This window comes from Sturnus vulgaris, chromosome 9 (genome assembly GCF_052056855.1).
Source record: "Sturnus vulgaris isolate bStuVul1 chromosome 9, bStuVul1.hap1, whole genome shotgun sequence".
Classification (NCBI taxonomy): domain Eukaryota; kingdom Metazoa; phylum Chordata; class Aves; order Passeriformes; family Sturnidae; genus Sturnus; species Sturnus vulgaris.
The window spans coordinates 15,572,620-15,592,264 of record NC_142251.1 but is presented as its reverse complement, the minus strand read 5'-3'; the positions used below and the strand labels follow the sequence as shown (position 1 = coordinate 15,592,264).

The 19,645-nt window shown below is 38.7% G+C and overlaps 1 protein-coding gene across 1 annotated transcript in view; it reads left to right on the top strand.

Annotated features, from left to right (window-relative positions):
* The window catches only part of LOC148222823 (uncharacterized), a 500,146-nt gene that overhangs the window by 319,277 nt on the left and 161,224 nt on the right, over positions 1-19,645 (top strand). Inside the window, exon 10 of the mRNA XM_088169937.1 lies at positions 7,698-7,745. Within this exon, the coding sequence (XP_088026063.1) occupies positions 7,698-7,706 (9 nt within the window). The 3' untranslated portion in view covers positions 7,707-7,745. The remainder of the gene's footprint in view (positions 1-7,697; positions 7,746-19,645) is intronic.

The following is a 19,645-nucleotide window of genomic DNA, read 5'->3' as shown; positions in this document are numbered from 1 at the left end:
TTCAGTTTCCTGTATCAACTCAAGGAAGGTAAAATGAACTCATTTTTTAGTTGTTATTTTAAGAAATATTTGCAAAAATGTGTTTGTGCCTGTCACCACACAAAATGGACTGGGTTTTTAACAGGTGATGGTAATGGAGAGAGAATGGCAGTTTGTTGGAGTGGCCTCACATTGTGAATCTTTATTTGTGTAGTAGAAGTGGGTGCACAGCTCACCTTTTATATGAATGTTAAGTTAGACATCATCTGGTTTAAAGCCATTCCTGACAACTTTTAAGCAGACCTACTAGCATTCAGTGCCAGTCAAACTGTGACCTTGTCTGCAAATTAGTTCCCCATGATCGCTTAAGTGGTGATACTTGCACCACAGAACTGGAAAAGTTAGGCCAAAAAATAAATTAGTCTTGCATTACACATAGTAAGAAAATAGTTGTTTTATCCAAGCCCATTCATCCATCCTGGGTCTGGAGACACAGTAACTCTCTAGAATCCCACTCTAATGTAACAAGAGTGGAGGGAGGGAGTTGAAGCTGATATTTGTTTCCAACTGTCACACTCAGTGTGAGGATGTATGGTGAAAACATGAAGGAAATATTGCATTTTGAAATTCCTAGGAAGGTGCACTGGCATGTATTCCTACACACATGTTTGTCATATCTAAATTATTGAGCAAATGAATTTAGTAATAACGACCATGAATTAACCATCTGTCAAAGATAAGGAATATTTACTTTAACCCTCAGGCTGCCACATGCCTTTATATGGTGCCCACAGCATTCTTTTGGTTTCCAAAGTGGAAGTGTGGCAGTAGACCAAAAGTTAACATGGAGGGGTGGGGATACACTCCCTTCCACTTTCTGAGAAATAATTATCATTTTTCTTATTTGTTTCAGCCAAACTTTAGCAATGTCAGAAATGTTTCTGCAGATTGTTTTGATTTTGATAAAGAATGACTGCTTTATGCTGCAAATACATTTCAGCTTTAAAAACTTGGGATCTTTTAAAATTATTTTTAATGTTACCTGAGATGTACATTGCATAGAAGACTTAAACGATTAAAAACGATTGGAAACGATCGGATTTTCTACTTAAATTGCCCTCCTTACTCCAATCCATCTTCTAAATGAGGTCATGTATATCTTTAAAAACGATGTACTACTGTATCTTCAGAGTTCAGAGTAGTTCGGAGGCCATTTGCCAAACTAACTTCCTTGCTGTGTACTTCATCCATAAAAAAAAAGATCCAATACTCAACATCCAGATCAAAGCTTACAAAGAAATAAATGTAACAACTACTTTAGAAAGTTAGCAGGCTAACCAGTGGACATTTGTGTGGTGGGATTACTTTGGTTTGTTTTTCCCTCCTTGGATTGAAGTGGCTTGAGATCTGTTCTTCCACAGATGATTAGTCTCTTATTAGTTTTTCTGTAAGTACTAGTTAAAAATTACTAAGACAGTCCCATTTATTCCATGTTGATAACTAACTGGATCATATTAAATTAATGTAACTATAACATTCATATTGCATGAATGTAACTAGGCCTATTAAAAAAATTATATGTAATGATTTGGGGCAAGATTTTCAAACAAACCTATCCATTTGTTTGCTGAGATTTTAGTGAGACAGCCCTCACGAAGGCTTTCAGTAGTCTAGGAAATGGATGCCTGTAGAATGTTGGAAAATGCAACTTGTCCCTGGATAGTTTAGTTTGAGGGTGGGGTTTTGGTTGGGGTTGTTTGTTTCTTTGTTTATTTTTTTTCTTCTAAAATTGCTGCTTTCCCTGCCCCCTTTCTCCTTTTCAGTCTTTTCTAATGATTTTAAGTTCTCCTAACTGGTCCACTTCAACCTTAAAACTTGCAAAAACATCCATATGGAAAACATCAAGATGCTTAATGACTTTCATGATTTCTTTGGGAGAGCAAGAGGGAGCAGGGGAAACAAAGGTCATTGATCATACAGTAAACTCATTGGTATAACTGAAGTGATCAGTCTTCTCACCTGTCTCTCACGGTAGCTGCCTCCTTGCTGCTTGGAAGTTAACAGCTGATGGTACTGAGGAGAAAGCTTCCTCATCCCTTGCCATGGGCTGTGAAAAGCTGGGCAGCTAAATGTATGCTGATAGTTTTACCAACTTGAAGAGCTTTTGTAGATCTCTTGCTCCATGCATCATCTTTGTAAGAATCACCTCCTGTCTGTTTGGAGCAGTTTCATGTCCCTTCTGCACAATCTGGACTGATGATCTAAGCCCAACCAACTAGCAATAGCTTGCAGTACTTTCTTGTCCCATAATGAGAGATTGCAAATGTGCTGTCATCTGCATTTTGCAGTCTTCTCAGTGGCTATCTAGAGCTACCCTCAGGCTGAGATCAGACTTTGTCCATTTCCCCTTTGTAAGGCTGCATTGCTTCTAATATCTGAAAAGAATTCTGAAATGGAAAGAAATAAAGGCAATATAAAGAGAAATGGAACTTTTCAATATCAGCTGAAGTAATCATATGGTATGAGATATGTTTTCAAAATATTTCTCTTATCTGTTTCATGAAGAGTCACATTCTGTGGGTGTTTAATTTGAGTCACACTGTGTCTTATGTTTCAACAATAGTTTGTGCTAATATGCAAGTATGTACCTTTGTCCTGCAAAATATTGTACAACGCCATCCTTTGAACAGTCTTTATCTTGCAGTTTTAGCTTTCTCCCACCCCCCTTGAAACGTAGGTGGTCACTCAAAGTAAACAGAATTCCTTCTACTCCCTCCACATCTGCTATGTGTTATCTGGCACTCACCTCTGACCCTGATATTCATCATAAGAATAAGAATTGCATCCTATTCAGCTGCTTGTGTGCACTTTAACTCCAGTGATCACTGGCTGTTGAAATAGTATGTGCTGGGAGGAGAAATTGCTGAGACATCATCGGGGTTCAAACTGGACTCCCTGCTTTCTTGTGCACTTTGGAATAATTAAACAGAAGTCTAGGGATAAGCAGGTCAGCACAGTATACCGGGGGAGAAAGTTTGATATAATTCAGGGTTCTAGTGGCTAGTGAATATAACAAAACAAGTTTAATACTAACTCCTAATGAGGAGGACTTTTGAGTTCTGTTTGGAAGCTGCTGTATCAAATGATATTATCCATCTGCATAGAGAGACAGTATCCTCTATGGAAGCAGTAAGTTTAAAAGCATGTTTGTGATGTGAACAACAGTTAGTGATCCTCTTCCTTTCATTTAATAACACCACTGTCCATGACCTGGTAGTATCATTCAGGGAACAAAGTAAATTTTTTTTTGTAACACTTTTAAAATCTGGTCTTATATGTGAAGATTTGTTCGGATAAATAAAGATCTGGTCTCTGCCACCCCACTAAATGGAACCCATCTGAAATTTTCCTTTTTTCACAAGGATGGACAGAATTACTTTTTGGACACTGTGGAGGAAGAAATAAAACTGCCAATTTGCAAGGGTGAATCAATTAAAACTTTGGGAAATTTACCAATTCTTTGGTTACTAAAGACTTTCTGCTACTTACTGTCTTCTTTCATGGCAGAGGTGTGAAGGAGGAATCCTCTGCCTGCCCCTAATCTTCAAACTCTTATCTTCACTTGAGTTACGATGATACTCATAGAGCAATGGGAGCTAAATATGAATTTGGCCTGTGGGATAAACTGCAAAAAATCTTAATGGCTTTTAGCTGCTAACTTTATCTCCCTCTCTCCACCCACCCACCCACCCCATCCCCAATCCTTTTGATTTTCAGAAAAAAGGTTTGGGAACCAATGGTATTGTGAGGCCAGTGTGATTTATCAATTAGCACTCCTGCCCCTTGGTGCTACAAGCCTCAACACTGCTTACAGAAAAACAAAACCAAGACCTCCTTGTACCCACACTTTGAGGTGATATGTCAGTTCAGCACAAGGCCATCATGTGGATTACAATAATCTGGTAGATCTCAGTTATCCATACCAATTATCAGGATATGAATAGATTTCTTTTTTTTCCTTTTAAATTGTTTATGCTTCTTCACTTGCCAAGTTTGTTTCCTTGAGCATATCTGTTTTTATATTTAGCAAACTTAACAAGGGATGAAATAGGTGCTGAGGATGTTAATTATGTAATTATATGAGCAGAGACATACCATGTAATAGGCAGAGAAGAAAAATGACAAAGACCTTACATGAGAAAATTAAATCCCGTGTTAAGTTTTTGATTAAGGTTCTGATTTTTACTGTGTTGCCAGTGGTCACTAGTGACCTCAAATGTAAAGGTGAAGAGTTTTATTTCTTGTTTGCATTTATTTAAGTAGGCACATGTGCATCTGCTGTACAGTCACATTAGTTGGGGGGGCTTATCAGCAAATTAAAATATGGGAAGCAGGATTCTCATCCAGGAAATCATCTGTTTGAAAAAGACTCTAAAATGAAATGAAAAGGATCGCATGAACCTTAGTGGTATCTAAGTGGTTTCAGTTTGTGCATTGTTAAAAATCATGCAGTGTCCTTTGGTGGCCTTTTCATCTTGTTTGTTTTAATAAAGAAGACCAGTTAATTTGAAAGGTAATTCTCTATTGGAATTGATTTCTGATCACCCTATCACTTTGCAATTCTTTATACATCAAGAACATTTAAAAGTATATGCACATGTTTGTGGGGATTTTTCTTTTCCTTTGGAGAGATTCAATTATTTATGCTAGAATTGTTTTTATTGTGAGTTATTTTTATAATTGAATCAAAACTGTGTAGGCTGATACAGCCCCAAGTTACTGTTGTGATCTGAAAAATCCTCAAAATAGCTGAATAGAATAACTTTGTCACTTGTTTGTCATACCAGTTATGACAATGGGTCATTCCATGGATGTCTAAAAGATCTTTAGCCACATTTTATAAAGCCAGAACTGTAATCCAATAACAATTTTCTGGCTAAGTGCTTCTCAGTTGCCACTGGGGACTATCTGCATCACTGTTGATGCTCTTAAAATGAGTTTAAGTTAAAAGGACACAAATTTCATATTTCTTTCCTTATTTTCTTTAGAGTAATCTAAGAAAATAATATTTTAAATAATTGCATTCTGGTTCCTGAGGGATATCAGCATAATTGCATTGAGGGTACCTTTATTTTTTTATGCATTTATTTATTAACAAAGAACTACATTCCGTCTGTAAAGCAAATGATTGGTCCACTGGCACAAAACAATAAAGTAATGTAACCTCTGGTTCATTAAATTGGAATATAGGGATTGAATTACTAATTTATGTTGGTTTGAATTTCATGTTATAAATTATAAGATTCTAAGCTGTAAGGGAAAAATATTTCCCATGATGTAGGCTACCTATAATTCCAGGAAAATTTATATAAGACTCATTGAAGGTAAAGAAAGGAGAGGTACTGAAAACCAAGACTGGCATGGTTCATCTGGTGCTTTGGTGGGCACTTAAAAGAAAGCACAGCTGAAAAAAACCCCAAAACAAAGCAAGAAAGCACAAACTCTTATTTAAACTGAGAATATCTGTAGGGGTCACTTTTAAATTTGGATAGTGTGAAATGCTGGTTTCTGAAACTCTGCAACATGAAGGTCAGGTAGCAAAAGAAATGAACAATGAGAAAGAGAGATGCTTAGTAAACCTTTGGTGGTTTCATTTCATTTTTGTGTTGTCTCTGCTGCAATCCACTGTCGTGTTTTAGTCACTGTAGTCTTGAATTCAAAACTTTCTTACAAATTTCAATCTGCTATTAAGTTCACTCTACACTGATCCTTTCAGTTTGATTTCTGTGTTTAACAGTATCTGGAGCTGTTTGTAGAAGCAAATATAAAACCCATATAAGACAAGATGTTCTCTTCAGTGTTATTATACTGACTGGATTCCTACTGGGACCTACTCCTCTGCTGCTACAGTTGAGGCAAGAACTGGCTCTTATTTCAGCCTTTAAGACCACGGACAAGTCACTTTCTGTGAACAGTGTGTGCCTCAGTGTTACACTTCTTCAAAAGTTGTGTTTGTTTCCTTCTTGAGTATCATAAAGTGTTTCACAAAGACTGCCCTCAGATTTTCGGGGAAAATATTAGCTAAGCTTTCCCTTTCTTACAAAGAATGGGTAATCTAAGCTGCCTATATGGCAATCTGTTATGAATATTTAGGAACTGAAAATTGATTTAATGAATTTGAGATTATGTGATGTTTCCAGAATTTCAGCAGTGGAACCATACTTACTATGAACTTAAACTGCCTCCCTTGTTCTCCACCCTGGGCTTTTGTTTGGAAACCAGATAGGTACAGCCAGGTGTTTATCTCTATGCTGTACCAAATCTCACTTTTTACTGGGTTTTAAGGAAGCCACTACAGGAAGTAATTGAACACAACTATGAAATAGCACATGACTCACTTGTTTCCCAGTCTTTTTCATGGAAGATGCCATTTTGATGAGGTGGTTTGCCTGCTGGAAGTCTAGGCTTTCTCTGCAAAAACTTACCAGTTATTTGATTACTCATTTATATACTTTGAACCACCATTAATTTTGATACACAAAACAGAAGGTCAAGGTTCTTCCAAGTTAAAATTTGCACTTGCTTCATGGTAGAGGAGATTTCAGTCCCTTCTGGCCACAAGGAGAGTCCTGCTCCTCTCCACCCTGGAGTCAGGTGAAAGCTATGAGCCCTCAGGTAAGTCAGCAGCAATTGAGGCTCTCAGGTGAAAGCAAGGCCAGCTTGGATCAGGTTCCTCAGCACTGATCCTGTCAAGTTTTGAACATCTCCAGTGATAGGGATTGCACAGTTTCTCTGCCCTACATGTTAGTTTTTTACTGTCCTAGTGATGATTTCCCTCCCCCCTTTAACAATATTTACTTGCAATATTCCTTGTTGCAACTTGGGGTCCATTATTTCCTATCCTGTCACTGGTGCACCTCTTTAGAGAGAGATTGGTGCTCTCTCTCCCTTTCTCTCTCTCCTTCCCTCTTTCTCCCTCTCTTCTACTTCAGATTGTGTTTGAGACCAGCTGAAGTTGCCCTTGTTTTGCTGAACCTTCTCTGTCTTGCAGAGCTTCAGAATTTTCAAGAAATAGTGTTCTGCCTTTTGTAGTTGGACCTTTATTGAACCTCATTTAAACTTGATTGATAAACAAATTCTTATACTCTTGTGTAAGAATCAGGTTTTCTATTTCAGGGTCTGAAATGTGGGCACATTTGTGGTCTGTAAAGTGTATAATCTGGATTTGATAACCATACAATTGAAAGCCAGTTTATGAAGGACAGGCCTTTGTAGGTTGTACTTTTGCTACAAAAACTCATGTCACTTTGAATGCATTGTCTCACTGAAACTATGTGTATTTCCCTTGAGGCAGTGGCTGAACACCATGAACCTTGATTGTTTCCAAAGGCTCAGGGAGGCCCAGGCATCCTGAGCTCTAGTTTATGCTGATTGTCCATAATGTACTTGAAGCTTATCTTTCTATAGTTCATTGACTCACAGTATATAAGCATTTACATAATATGAAAACTCTAAATGGAAGAAAGGTGCCAATTATCAAATATGAAATAGATTTCAGGATGCTCAAGCATTCACTTTCATTACAGATCTGTCCTTGCTATTCTTGAATCCTGCTGGGAGGATGATACTAGAAGGTTTTATGGGTACTTGTCTGGAAAAGATATGATTTAAATAAGTTTAATTACTAACTGTTTTGTTTGTGTGGGTTTTTTTCCTAGAGTTCTTGAACAGGAGGTAATCTGACACAACGCTTATTTACAGCATAGGTAAGTGACACAACTGATTATATGAAATTTTTTGACAGTATTATTGAAGTGAAATTGGCAGTCTGCAGATCAGGAAAGCACGGTGTAGGTTGTGCTCTAGAAGTACTAGAAAATGAGAAATACAGATTTGGAGAATACAGCACATAGCTGTAAGTCATTCTAATGTTGACAGACCCCTTCCAAGACATAAAAGTGTATTAGAATGAGGCCTTTTTCCATATCAGCTCTTTCTTGAATCTCTTTGTTGAAACACAAGCTTCCAGGTCTGTAAGTCATTCTTACATTCCAGATGGAGTTCAAGCTGTTGTTTCCTCAACTACAGTTTTGTGTGTGAATTCCCTTCTGTGTTCTGTGGACATGTACACCCCTACAATCTCCAATCAGCTATCTCCTGCCATAGAGGAGTGTGAAAGATGTTTTCTTCCTCTGCCTTTAGAACAAATAAAGGGATGGATTTATTCTGTTATTTTTAAGAGGTTGTTACTCTAATTTGGGAGTAATGAGACAAATTGCTTGAAAAGTAAAGAGGTTGCATTTCTCTTTATAATAGAAGATATTTTTCTGAAGTATGTTACTGAATAGTTTACTTCAGAGATGGCTCTGGGAAGAAATAAGTATCTGAAACAAGTTTGAGTTTATGTGAGACAAAAAAAGTGAGTTGATAAACAAATATGGCCTGAGATATTTTAGTCTCACTGATTTTTGACAGCAGCATATTATCAGATTAGGAATATTTTCATATCAGAGTAATTATGGAAAATTCATACTGCACTCTGTGCACCAAGGAGCTTTTACTAACATTAGTCAGATGCAGCCCACCTGGGAGGACACTGTTTGCTAGCTGGTCATAATTATTTGTATTAATCCTCTTGTAAGTGTCAATTCAAACCACAGCTCCCATTATCTTTTCCCATTCCTCACATCATCCTTCTTATCTAACCAATATCTGACTCCATTACTCCTTTGAAGTGGATTTGCACTTTTCAGCTCCAGCACAGGCATTTGTGCATTTGCAGCTCCTAGCTGCGTTCCACAGGCCCATATTCCAGATGTCTGTGAGGAACAAATTAAGCATTGCTGTCTATACCACAAAGTATATGAGAATATACTTTATATTTATATTTATATTTATATTTATATTTATATTTATATTTATATTTATTTATATATGAGGAAAAGGAAAATATCAGCTGCCTTACAACAGGGAGCTCACTGTGGGTGAAGAACTATTGTTCTTCAGGAGGAGAAAGAATATATCCATTTTAAGTCATCTTTTCTGTTTGTTGGTTTGAATATTTTTACTTTGCCCTGACAAAGTAGGAGTTTTAAGCCTACTGCTGGGACATCAGTTACTTCTTGTCTAAGGTATTGTACTTAATATTGTACTGTGGTATTGTGGACAGGCTGTGAGGGGGCTCTGTGTGAATTCAACTGCTGTGAATTCAGTTTTGTAGCCAGGTAAGTGAGCTCTCTTCTATCCCATCTATTTTGCTTAGAGTTCTTTTGTTCTCCACCAGTGATCTGTTGGTGACAGGATGGTGTTCTGTTTTGACAAAAGTTCAGAGTGGGAGGCTGTCAGTTAGGACAGCTGTGGGCATTTGCTGTCCCTGAAACTGCCTCTGTGCTCTCTGCTCTGCCTGTGGACTGCATGTACAGTGTGAGTCCCCCAGGTCTGTGGGGACTCTGCAGGAGATGGGGTGTTGGCCTCCTAAACGCTGTCACAGGCTGCGTGCCAGTATATCTGATCTGTTAGGCTTCACACTTCCATTAATTCAGACAAGGTCTTCTTTTGACCCTTACATGGCATTGCATAACAGGTTTCAGGGCATCAGAATTGTTACTCAGACAACTGTATTTGGTATCAAAATACAGGTGAAGCACATAAAGTAAGACAGCTAGGGAGAAAAAGTGAAAGTATGGAGAGGCATCGCAAACATTACTTTAAAATTTGGGGGAGATTGATTTAGACTGAGTAGACAGCACTAGGGTAGGAAGGAGATGTAAGAAGTTGAACTTGATATACACATAAGAACCATTCTTAAAAACTTCAAAGAACAAGTGGTTTCTGCCATAGCACACCTAAACCAGATTGTGTCAGCACACCTATAAACGATTCCATCCTCTTTCATATTGCAAGTAGCATAATAATATTCAGGATTTTTTTTACCTCTAGGAATCTTAAACATAAACCTCTGTTCCACACACTTGTTTTATAAAGTCTGGATTTAGAAGGGAGGTAGGGCTCTGAATGTCCTTTTTTCTATGTCGGTGTTGGGGAAGCTGCAGTTCTAGTTTTAGCCCCAGCCCCTTATAAAACCTAGTAGCCTGCCTAGTGCTCTTCAGCCAAAAACCAGCCATTGCATTTCTACTTTTTAAGCAAATTGAACAAGTGGAAGTAAAGCAGAAAACAGCAGTTTTTTCTCACTCACATTTTTAGAAATGCATTTGATAGCCTCACTGCTATAGTCAAGAACGGTGGCCCTGTGGTTCTATAATTTCTATTAAATGGCACTGCTTTAGACTAACTGGCAGTGGGCTTTTTTCTACTCACCAAGCAGTTTCATTCAGATAATTCCTCTGTCGTCAAAAGCTCCTTCTTTGGTTGCACCACAATCATTGTGACAGTTCCAGGTAAGAGTATTTGGCAGGGATAGCTCAAGGGTTCATTCTTTTCAGAATGTTTACTTTACCTGGCATATCTTTCCTGGGTGCCACAGTGATTAGTCATCTGTATATTATTTAGGGGAAGCTAAGGAATAATATTCTTTCCTAGAAACAACTAGGGTGTGAATAACAAAAATAATAAATAGTAAAACCCCCTCATCACTGAAGATGTGCTAGGAGAGATGCTTGCACAGCAAGCAAAACACTGTGTAGAACAATATGAGCATGTGTATTCTAGGTAGGGTAGAGAATATTGACTGTCATCAAGAATACCTGAAAATTCTCACTTATAAATTACCATAAACAGGATTTAAAAAAATAATTTCTTCACAAACTTTAAATATTTGGGTTGATACCTTCCACATTGGGCCTCCTCATAGGGTAAAACATTTGGAAATATTATGATCAAAATGGTTTGGTTGTTTCTGAAAAGGAAGTGAATATGCATTGTTCTCTGTAAAATTTTGAGCACTTTTTCTTCCCTAAATTGCACCTTCCTTTTGCTATTTCAGTATACCATCAGAATCTTTTGTCAAAGTGTGATCTTCTTTCCTTGAAGTACTGGTTCCTGTTGAGAAAGATGCTATTGTTGCCTTATTTCATGAGCTGAAATGATTAAGGTCTGTAGAGTGACTCTAAATATTCCTAGTGATGCTATTGAGTCACAGGCTTAGCAATAGGATTCTGTGCTATGGTATTTGTGGAGAGCTGGATAGATCCAAATTTTTAGAAACATGGCAATTTACAAATAAAAGCTGAGATTATGAGTTGAGGGTTTAAAATCAGGATGAAATCTGCTGGATAATGCAAGTACAGCACTCAATCATTGAGCAGTTCAATATTTTGTTCAAGTATATAAAATCCAATTTTTTTTTCTCTTCAGTTAAGTGTGTGCCTTCAGGCCCTTTTTATTGCATGCTTTTCAGAACTTGCTCCAGAGACAGAACTATTAATTTCCTCCTAGGTTTCTGCATAGCTCTTAACACTACCAGTGCTTCAAAAACCATTAATGAAGTTATTTTCACAACACTCCCATGAAATGAGGAGGAATTATTGTCCTCATTTGACAGATGTAGACTGGGGCAGAGTAAATCAAAGTTGACCTACTAATGTGGGAATCCAGTTTGAGACATCCTGCTCCTATCTTTTTCACTATCTTTAACATTGGGTAGTAAGCTGAAAGTACAGCTCCCTTTGATTTCAGCTGCATTTATGAGTGATCAGCACTTTGAGCAAGGCAGACCCCAGGTTTCCAGTAGGGCATGGAACACTGGAGGAACATACAGTTGATAGATGACCTTGAGTGAAAAGCTTAGCTTTAGGAACTTGTCCTGTATCTCATAGACTGTCATATGAAAAAACAAGATGTAGACTCCAAACTCTTTGAGGCAACTTTTTAACTACCTGAAGTAGAAAATTGTCCTTTTATTTTTTTTTTCTTTCCTTACCTTCCTGACTCATTACATAACTCTGAATGTCAGCAATGCAAGGGGCAGCTGCCTTCTGCCCTGCGTTGATTCATCCCACAGACAAGTCCATACCGTGCACCGTGTAAAACGGTGATCTTGTGGAAAACTCAGTTTGCAATTATGTAAATGTACTGGTTTTAGCTGGGGTAGAGTTAATTATCTTAGCTAGTATGGGATTGGTTGCATGATTAACTGAATGCCAAACTCTCGTCCTGTCTTTGATCATAAACACTGAAGTCTGAGATGTATCACCAGAGAGAGCTACAGGGTACTAATAGATAAGGAGTACACTGCAGTAAAGTGGCCCTGCACATGTTTCTATTGGCAGATGCAGTACGAGCAGGGACGATTGCTGTTTAACTGTACTGATTTCCTCCCATTCCCCATCTCTTACCCCTCACTGTTATACCTAGATCTCCAACGTTGTAGGGTAAGGAGTACTGTGTTTTGCTTGTGTAGAATTTAGTATAGTGTGGTCTTCATCAAGGAACTTCAGTTGTTGTGGTAGAGTCTCTCTGCTTTCATGTTATTCATGTAATCACCAGAAAAACATTGAGTCTCAACTGGGTAATGGAAGTATTTCCTATATGGACTGTTCTCTGTGGACCTCTGAGGTGGTGATCACTGAAAGTTTCCTGTGTGTATTGTCCACTTAGAATGTTGTAGGGAGAATTGTGATTTGTTCACTAAATTTTGTTTCTCTTAAGTGAATTTAATGTGCTCTATATTTTCAATTTACTAAAGCATTAGTAGTTTATTAAAAGAGAACATTAAATTGACCTGTATACCTGTATCACAGGACTTTTGTGAAGATTAATAATTAGATAATGTTTATAAAGCACTTTTTATAAGTGAGAAGTGCTATAAAGTGCTAAGTATTATTATTGCAGCATGATAGAGATCACAAACCCAAGTGAATCAGCTCTAGGTTTAATCCTTATAAGGCAAAGCATACCAGGGGCAAAATAACATTGCAGTTATTTTTCTTACATCCAGCACTTCATTAACTACCACATAGGGTTATATAACTCTGTGAGAATCTAACTTAGTAAAGTTTATAATCATAGCAGGAAAAGTTCTCACGGGTTTTGCAGGCAAGACTTGTATGTACAGCCTTTAAGGTCACACAGAGTTACTCCAGCTATGCTGCATTAGTGCTTGCAGTTGCGTGTAGGGACATCACTGCCCAATTTGGCACTCTCCACATTAACCCCTAGCATGCAATGCCTCTGTCTAGGTTGGATAATGCATTGCACTAAATGTAGGTCTTCCCTACATGTAAAGTGCATTAAATGCATACAGACATCTGTATCTTCTCAAGATTTTACTATACTTTCCCTCACCAGCTCTTTTCCACACTCCTTAATCTCTACTTTTACTCTAAATTTTTACTAAAGATGTGTGATAGACACTCCAGCAAATCCATCACTTTTTTTCTGGCTCCAGTCTGTCTTTGAGAAAATCAGTCAGCATTTTCTTTCCTCTTTAATTCTCACTTACTGCTTATCTTGCTGCAGGTGGCCTACTACTACTGCTGCAGTCATTGCTTTTCCTGGGGATGACATAAACACAGAATATTTTCTCAAGTCAAATTCTGGTGCTGCCTTTTTTTCTGCCTCATCCTTTGTAGGACATTCTTGAGCCAAAACCTTAAGAAGCAGCATTTATTACTTTGTATAGCTACCTGATGAAGAGAGGAATGTGGAAGAGACTCCCTAAAGAAGTAGTGTGCTGAAACTGTGGAAGACAGTCCACTAAGAAAAGTCATCTGCCTCTTTCAATGGGATTTAACTTCTCCTTCTCCTGGCGGGGGGAGGTGGAGGGAGTTGAGGGATGCATTTGTGTTTGTTTGTTGTTGTTGTTGGGTTGTTTTGTTTTTTGGTTGTTCTTTTTTTGGGTTGTTTTGTTTTGGTTGGGTTTTTTTGTTTGGTTGGGGTTTGGGGTTTTTTTTTTGTCTTTTTTTGTTTGCTTGTTTGTTTGGGTTTTTTGGGTTCTGTTTTTGTGGTTTTTTTTTTTTTTTGGCAGGGCTGGGTTGGATGGGATGGTTCTTGTTTGCTTTTCCTCTCTCCCTTTTTCCTATAGTAACTGCCAGTAGACAGCCTCTTAAATTCTGGCTGCTGGTATGTGGACTGCCTCCCTCTTAGCTTTACACTAGCCACCCTAGTCTGACTAAAGCATTCCTCCATCTTATCTTTTTTAAAAAGGCAAATTTTACACCAAGATACTATGTTCCTCAGTACAGTTCACATGCAAACTACTGAGGTCAGTTTAATGCATTTCTTTGCTTCTGAAACGTGCAAAATGTGTATTAAAATGTCAGGTCTTATATGAGAAGTGCTGAAGAGAAACCAGTTTCCTTGAGTACCAGGTACATGAGCTTCAGGGGAGCAGTTTCTGGATACTTCAAGACAGGTGTTTGTCAGGCTCTAATTGCAGCTCATTGAGTAAAATTGCAAAGCACCTGTGCTGAGAGAAACCTGCAATCACAAGAACTCAGAAGATCGTGGATAACTGTCCACATAGTTTAGACATCCTTAACATAACCTGCTTCAGGGAGTCTCTGGAAAGCTTTACTGGGGTCATTTCTAAGGACTCCCATCTGCCTTCACGTCCAGACATGACTGTGGCACATACAGAGTCTCTGTGGGCTAGAGCATGGGGAGGCTGGTGAGAGCCACAGCCCTGTGACCTGCCCAGGTCCACGAGCACAGTAAGAGCTGAGGGTGCCCTGTAGGACTTGCCCACAAGGTAGACATGTTGGCCCTCCTGTGGGAAGCAAGGCGAGCAGAGGTCAGTTTGAGCATAAGCACAGCCCACTGTCTCTGGTACATATGGGTACTGTAACTTTGAGATGTGAGAAGTGCTAGAATGAAAATGTAGATGAACAGGGAAGAGACTTGATTTAGGGACCTACCAATACATTTCTGTACTTGTGAGTTTGTGCAGTGATAGCGTTTCTGTGTGGGTAATGCAATGAAGAGGGGGAACTCTAACTCTGTAAAGGAAAGGGAAGCTCCACCTTGTCTAAATTGGAACCAGCTGACTCCAACAACAGGGTGGGGAGGAGATTATTTATAGTCAAACCAGCAAGGAAAGGATTATTTATAGCCAAACCTGGAAGCAAGGCGACAGGTGGTGAGGAGCACTTGGGTCAGACAAAGACATCTGCTGGGAATGTCAGAAATACAAAGGTAACTCTGTATCCAGTAGTAAATGATAGGACAGAAATTACAGCTGACCTGGAGGAAGAAAGGTTGCAGAGGCATATTTGAGGGAAGTAACAACATGTCAGACAAAGGAATTAACTAAAAGAAGGCATGCTGCCAAAAATAAAACCTATGAACCACTGAGAGACCTAAAGTGAAAAGTAGGCGAACTAAGTGCCTGGGGATGAAAGAGGACTGACCTTCACCACATAAACGTGACTCAAACAGTTGATAGTAATGCAATATTGTAGTACATAATTATTAGCTGGACAAAATAGATATGTGGGAGTATTTCAGTCTAGGGCTATAAATGCCATGGAACAGACCAGCCATGAGGATGGGGTATAGATTTCTATGGTGCAACCAGATAATATATCTCAATGAAAAGGTATACATTAACTTGGCTGGGAACTGCTGTTCTTGTAGTATAGTGTTGTAAAATATTTTACGAATATCTAAAGTTTGTGTAAGTTTTTTGGTGTGGAGTTATTTTTAAATTAAAAGAAAACTCATGAAAAAAAAGCCTTATACTACTCATTGCCTGCTCAGTGAAATGATGCTGAAGACCTGATTCTTGTTCTCACTAATGTTGCTTGCTGTTACTCTGGCTTTATATAACACAGTCAGAAATACATAGAGGCTGGCTGTTCGAGTGTAAAGAAGGGGTAATGTAAATTAAAATTGCTCCCTGCCTGTGCAGTTGTGAAGAGTATTAATGAGGTAGCATTTACCTATTTATAAAATGGCTTTATGTGTCAACAGGCCAAAGTTCAAAGAAGCAGTTTCTTGACAATTCACAAGATTAGCCCAAAAATCAGGTCTTCACACAGGCACAAATGGAGAGCTCTCAGTCATACATTAATTGCCTCAAGGTATCTATCTGTACTTAGTAATAGCCACAGTATAATTAGGTTTCATGTCTGTGTGAGAGAGAGGTACAATAACCATTGTGATTCAACACTGTGAATCTACTACTGGACTCTTCAAACATTCTAAAATGTGCTTTTGGGATGTTTGCAGTGCCTAAAGCAAATTCAGTGGGCTAGAAAAATCTCTTACACTATCTTGTGTTCTGGTTATTTTCTATTTTAAAAAGAAGTAATGAAAAAGTATGAAGTTAAAACAGAAGAAATCTAGATTTCTAGATTTATTCAAGATAGCCAAGTCTTCTAGATAGACTTTCTTCTAGATAGTCAAAGAAAGAGTGCTGTAGGAGAAACTTGGATTTTTAATTCAAAGTGGGGAAAGTTGCAAAATGAGGAAGTCTGAAATAGAAAGGAAATTTTGGGAGAGGAAAGGGAATGACTTGACAAGCAAGAGATAGAGAACTGTCAAATGAAATTTCATGCAACTTTTAATTAGAGTGTAGAACTCATTGGCATAAGATATCACAGGAATGGAGAACTTAAGGGGGTTGAAAAAGATCAGGCATTTGTATGATAATGAGAACGTCTAAGTTACATTGATTAGAATAAAAACATTAATAAAGATATAAAACTTTATGCCTGTGGGCAGGAGCCAAACACATGTGGATGGAGTTCCAAGGAAATTTCTTACTTGAGGTGATTATTCGATAATATTCCCCTTGGATTTTTTTTTCTTTCCTTTGTAGCAATAGGTGGTGATGCAACTGAGGATCTGCTAAGAAACTCTGTAGGAGGGAAGAAAGGGGTGGCCCAAGAATATGCTCCTATTCCGTGCTTCTGAGAAGGAAATAACATTTATACAGCTGTAGAGAACACAAAGTAACTTTGCTGTAACTGTCATTAGGGCTGGCTCCTGAGTTGTGTGTAAGAAAGACTTGGTCAAATTTTCCTTAGCTCTCAGGCCTTCCACCCACTGGTTCAGCCAGGGAGTGAATTCAAAGCAATGCAGAGTAGAGATGACTTTCTGCAAAGCCATTGTGGTTTTGCTGCCATCTTCTCCTTCAAAACAAGTTTATAATTTGAAGTATATACAGAAATTACTCTTGCTCCAAAGCCATGGCTCCTCCTATGTAATCTGCCTCATACCAGTTCTCTGCAGGTCACAGCATGTGAGTGGTCTGTCAGTGGCAGTGCATGTTAAGTCCGTGGCCTGGGGGGCTCAGTGCAGCCCCTGGCCTGCCAGGTGAGCCAGCAGAGCAGATGTGCTTTCCACCCTGCTCTCCATCAAACTGGGACTGCATCTAGCCACATGGTGGTTTGCTTCCCTGACCTCTGCTCTGCACGGCGAGATAGAAGACTCAGGGAATAACCTGAATTTTACCAATTAGAATTGGCAGTAGGTTGGTGCTAATGTTTTAGTCATTTCCAAAGGTAATGCATTTAATCCTGCCTTTCACTGTTGCCTGACCCTATGGCTGCTATAGCCACTTCCAGGCACTGAATTAATCTGAATGGAAATATGAGTGAAAAAACACAGTAGCCACACTGTATTTATTATGAATTTGAGAAGGAAGAAGAAATTGCTTCAGCACTACCTCCTTTTCATACTTCATATCTCTAAAAGTAGCCAGTTAATTACTTTCCATGGTTACTGCTATTGTAATATGTGCTTATTTGAAGTGCAAAGATAATAATCGATTTTATACTCTTGACTACACTATTAATGGTTTCAATACCCACATTGTGTTTACATTTTACTTTATAACTAACACTTAGCCATTGTGGTTTTAGCATGTAGCAATTCAGTGAATTCTGTCTCCATGTAATGCCCTTGCCATTTCATTCTGCGGTATTAAGTGTTGTTTTTCTAGGAAGGTCTTGAAATATGGGGCATTATGTATGAGTTATGCTAATTTGTTAGGGCAATGAATACATTAATTTCATTAGTAAATGGCCTCAAAGCAATAATTACCAGTGTAGGTGTGTCAGAAACGATCATGTTCAGTTTTGCCAGTTAATTATTAAGATTTTGTTCTAAGGGACCCAGATTTGACATCCTGCTTCAATTTAGCCATAAATAAAAGTCTGAAGTATATCAGGCTGAAGAAATCTAGCCAAGAACTTGTTTTGCTCTTAGAAATTCCTACGTTTTGTCTAATTGTGACTGCCAATAAGATGCCAAAATAATTAGTGCCACTGCTATGAGGTTTATACTATACCTCCCAAAAAGGCACATCATAATGAAAATAGCAATTGTGCTTTCTCATTCCTCTCATCTTGCCTTATGTTACAGAATGTTGAATTATTCAATGGCAGTATTACTTGCTAGTGCAGTATTAAATTTGAAATGGCTGCAGTTTATTGTTAAAGCTTACGGGTGGTTTTTAATAGAGTTTACTTCTAATGGCCTAATTAGGTTTCTAAGTTATATCTGTGCACTTCTTGAACTTTACAAGACTAGCTCCATGTAAAGGAGACAAATGGAGACCCCTGTTCACCTGGATTACTTTCCTTAGTTGTGACCCTATTTTTAATTACAGTAACCTGTTGGGAGCACTTAATAAACCATTGTTCAGTCATAATATGCTTTTAGACACCTTGGAACTGTATTTTTTCCAAAGGAAACTTGGAATTGAAGAAGGCCAATGGTCTTCTGGCTTGTATCAAGAATAGTGTGGCCAGCAGGACCAGGGCAGTGATTGTCCCCCTTTGCTCCTGGGGAGCCTTCTGGTGAGGTTCTGCCTCGAGTGCTGTGTCCAGCTCTGCATCCCTCATGACAAGAAAGACACTGAGGGGCTGGAGTGAGCCCAGAGAAGGACAGTGGAGCAGGGAAAGGGTGTGGAGCACAGGTTCTGTGAGGAGCAGCTGGGGGAGCTCAGCCTGGAGAAAAGAGGTTCAGGGGGAACTTATCAATCTCTACAACTGCCTGAAAGGAGAGTGTAGCCAGGTGGGGGTCAGCCTCTTCTCCCAGGTAGCAAGTGATGGAATGAGAGGAAATGGTCTCAAGCTGTGCCAGAGAAGGCTCAGGTTGAACATCAGGAAGAATTTCTTCATGGAATGGGTTGTTAAACGTTGGAATGGACTGCCCATGGAGGTGGTAGCATCACCATCCCTGGAGGTGTTCAAGAAATGACTGGACATGGTGCTTACTGCCAAGTCTAGTTGGCAAAGTGGTGACCAGTCAGTGTTTTGACTTGAAAAGGCTCAGATGCCTTTTCCAACCTAAATGATTCTTTGGTTCTGTGAAAAATTGTGTACATGAGCTGAGATCCATTTCTCAATTATTAAAATGATAGCAAATAAGAATCTCCAATGTTTCATTGTGTGTAGTCTGCTTTGTGAAATAGAACCAAAGAAAGAGGGACAGAGACCCTCTGTTCTCATCACTGAAGCTACTTACAGCTTCTCCCAAAACATATTTTATACATTCAATTGCAAGGCTGAGCTTTCCAGATCACTATAGGATAATACTGGAAAAAAACAGGACTGATAATTGTTTACTTTTTAGATATATCAGCAAACACACTGGATTACTCAGTTGTATCATAGGAAAATGTACCATATATGGAGGCAAAGGACATATAGACTTCCCTGTATTTCCTGTCAGTGGACATGAATAGCAGGTGCTCACAGCAACTGTTTCAGCTCTGAAATATGTTTTATGTTGAGTGCAGAACTCCAGCCAAGCTCATCAG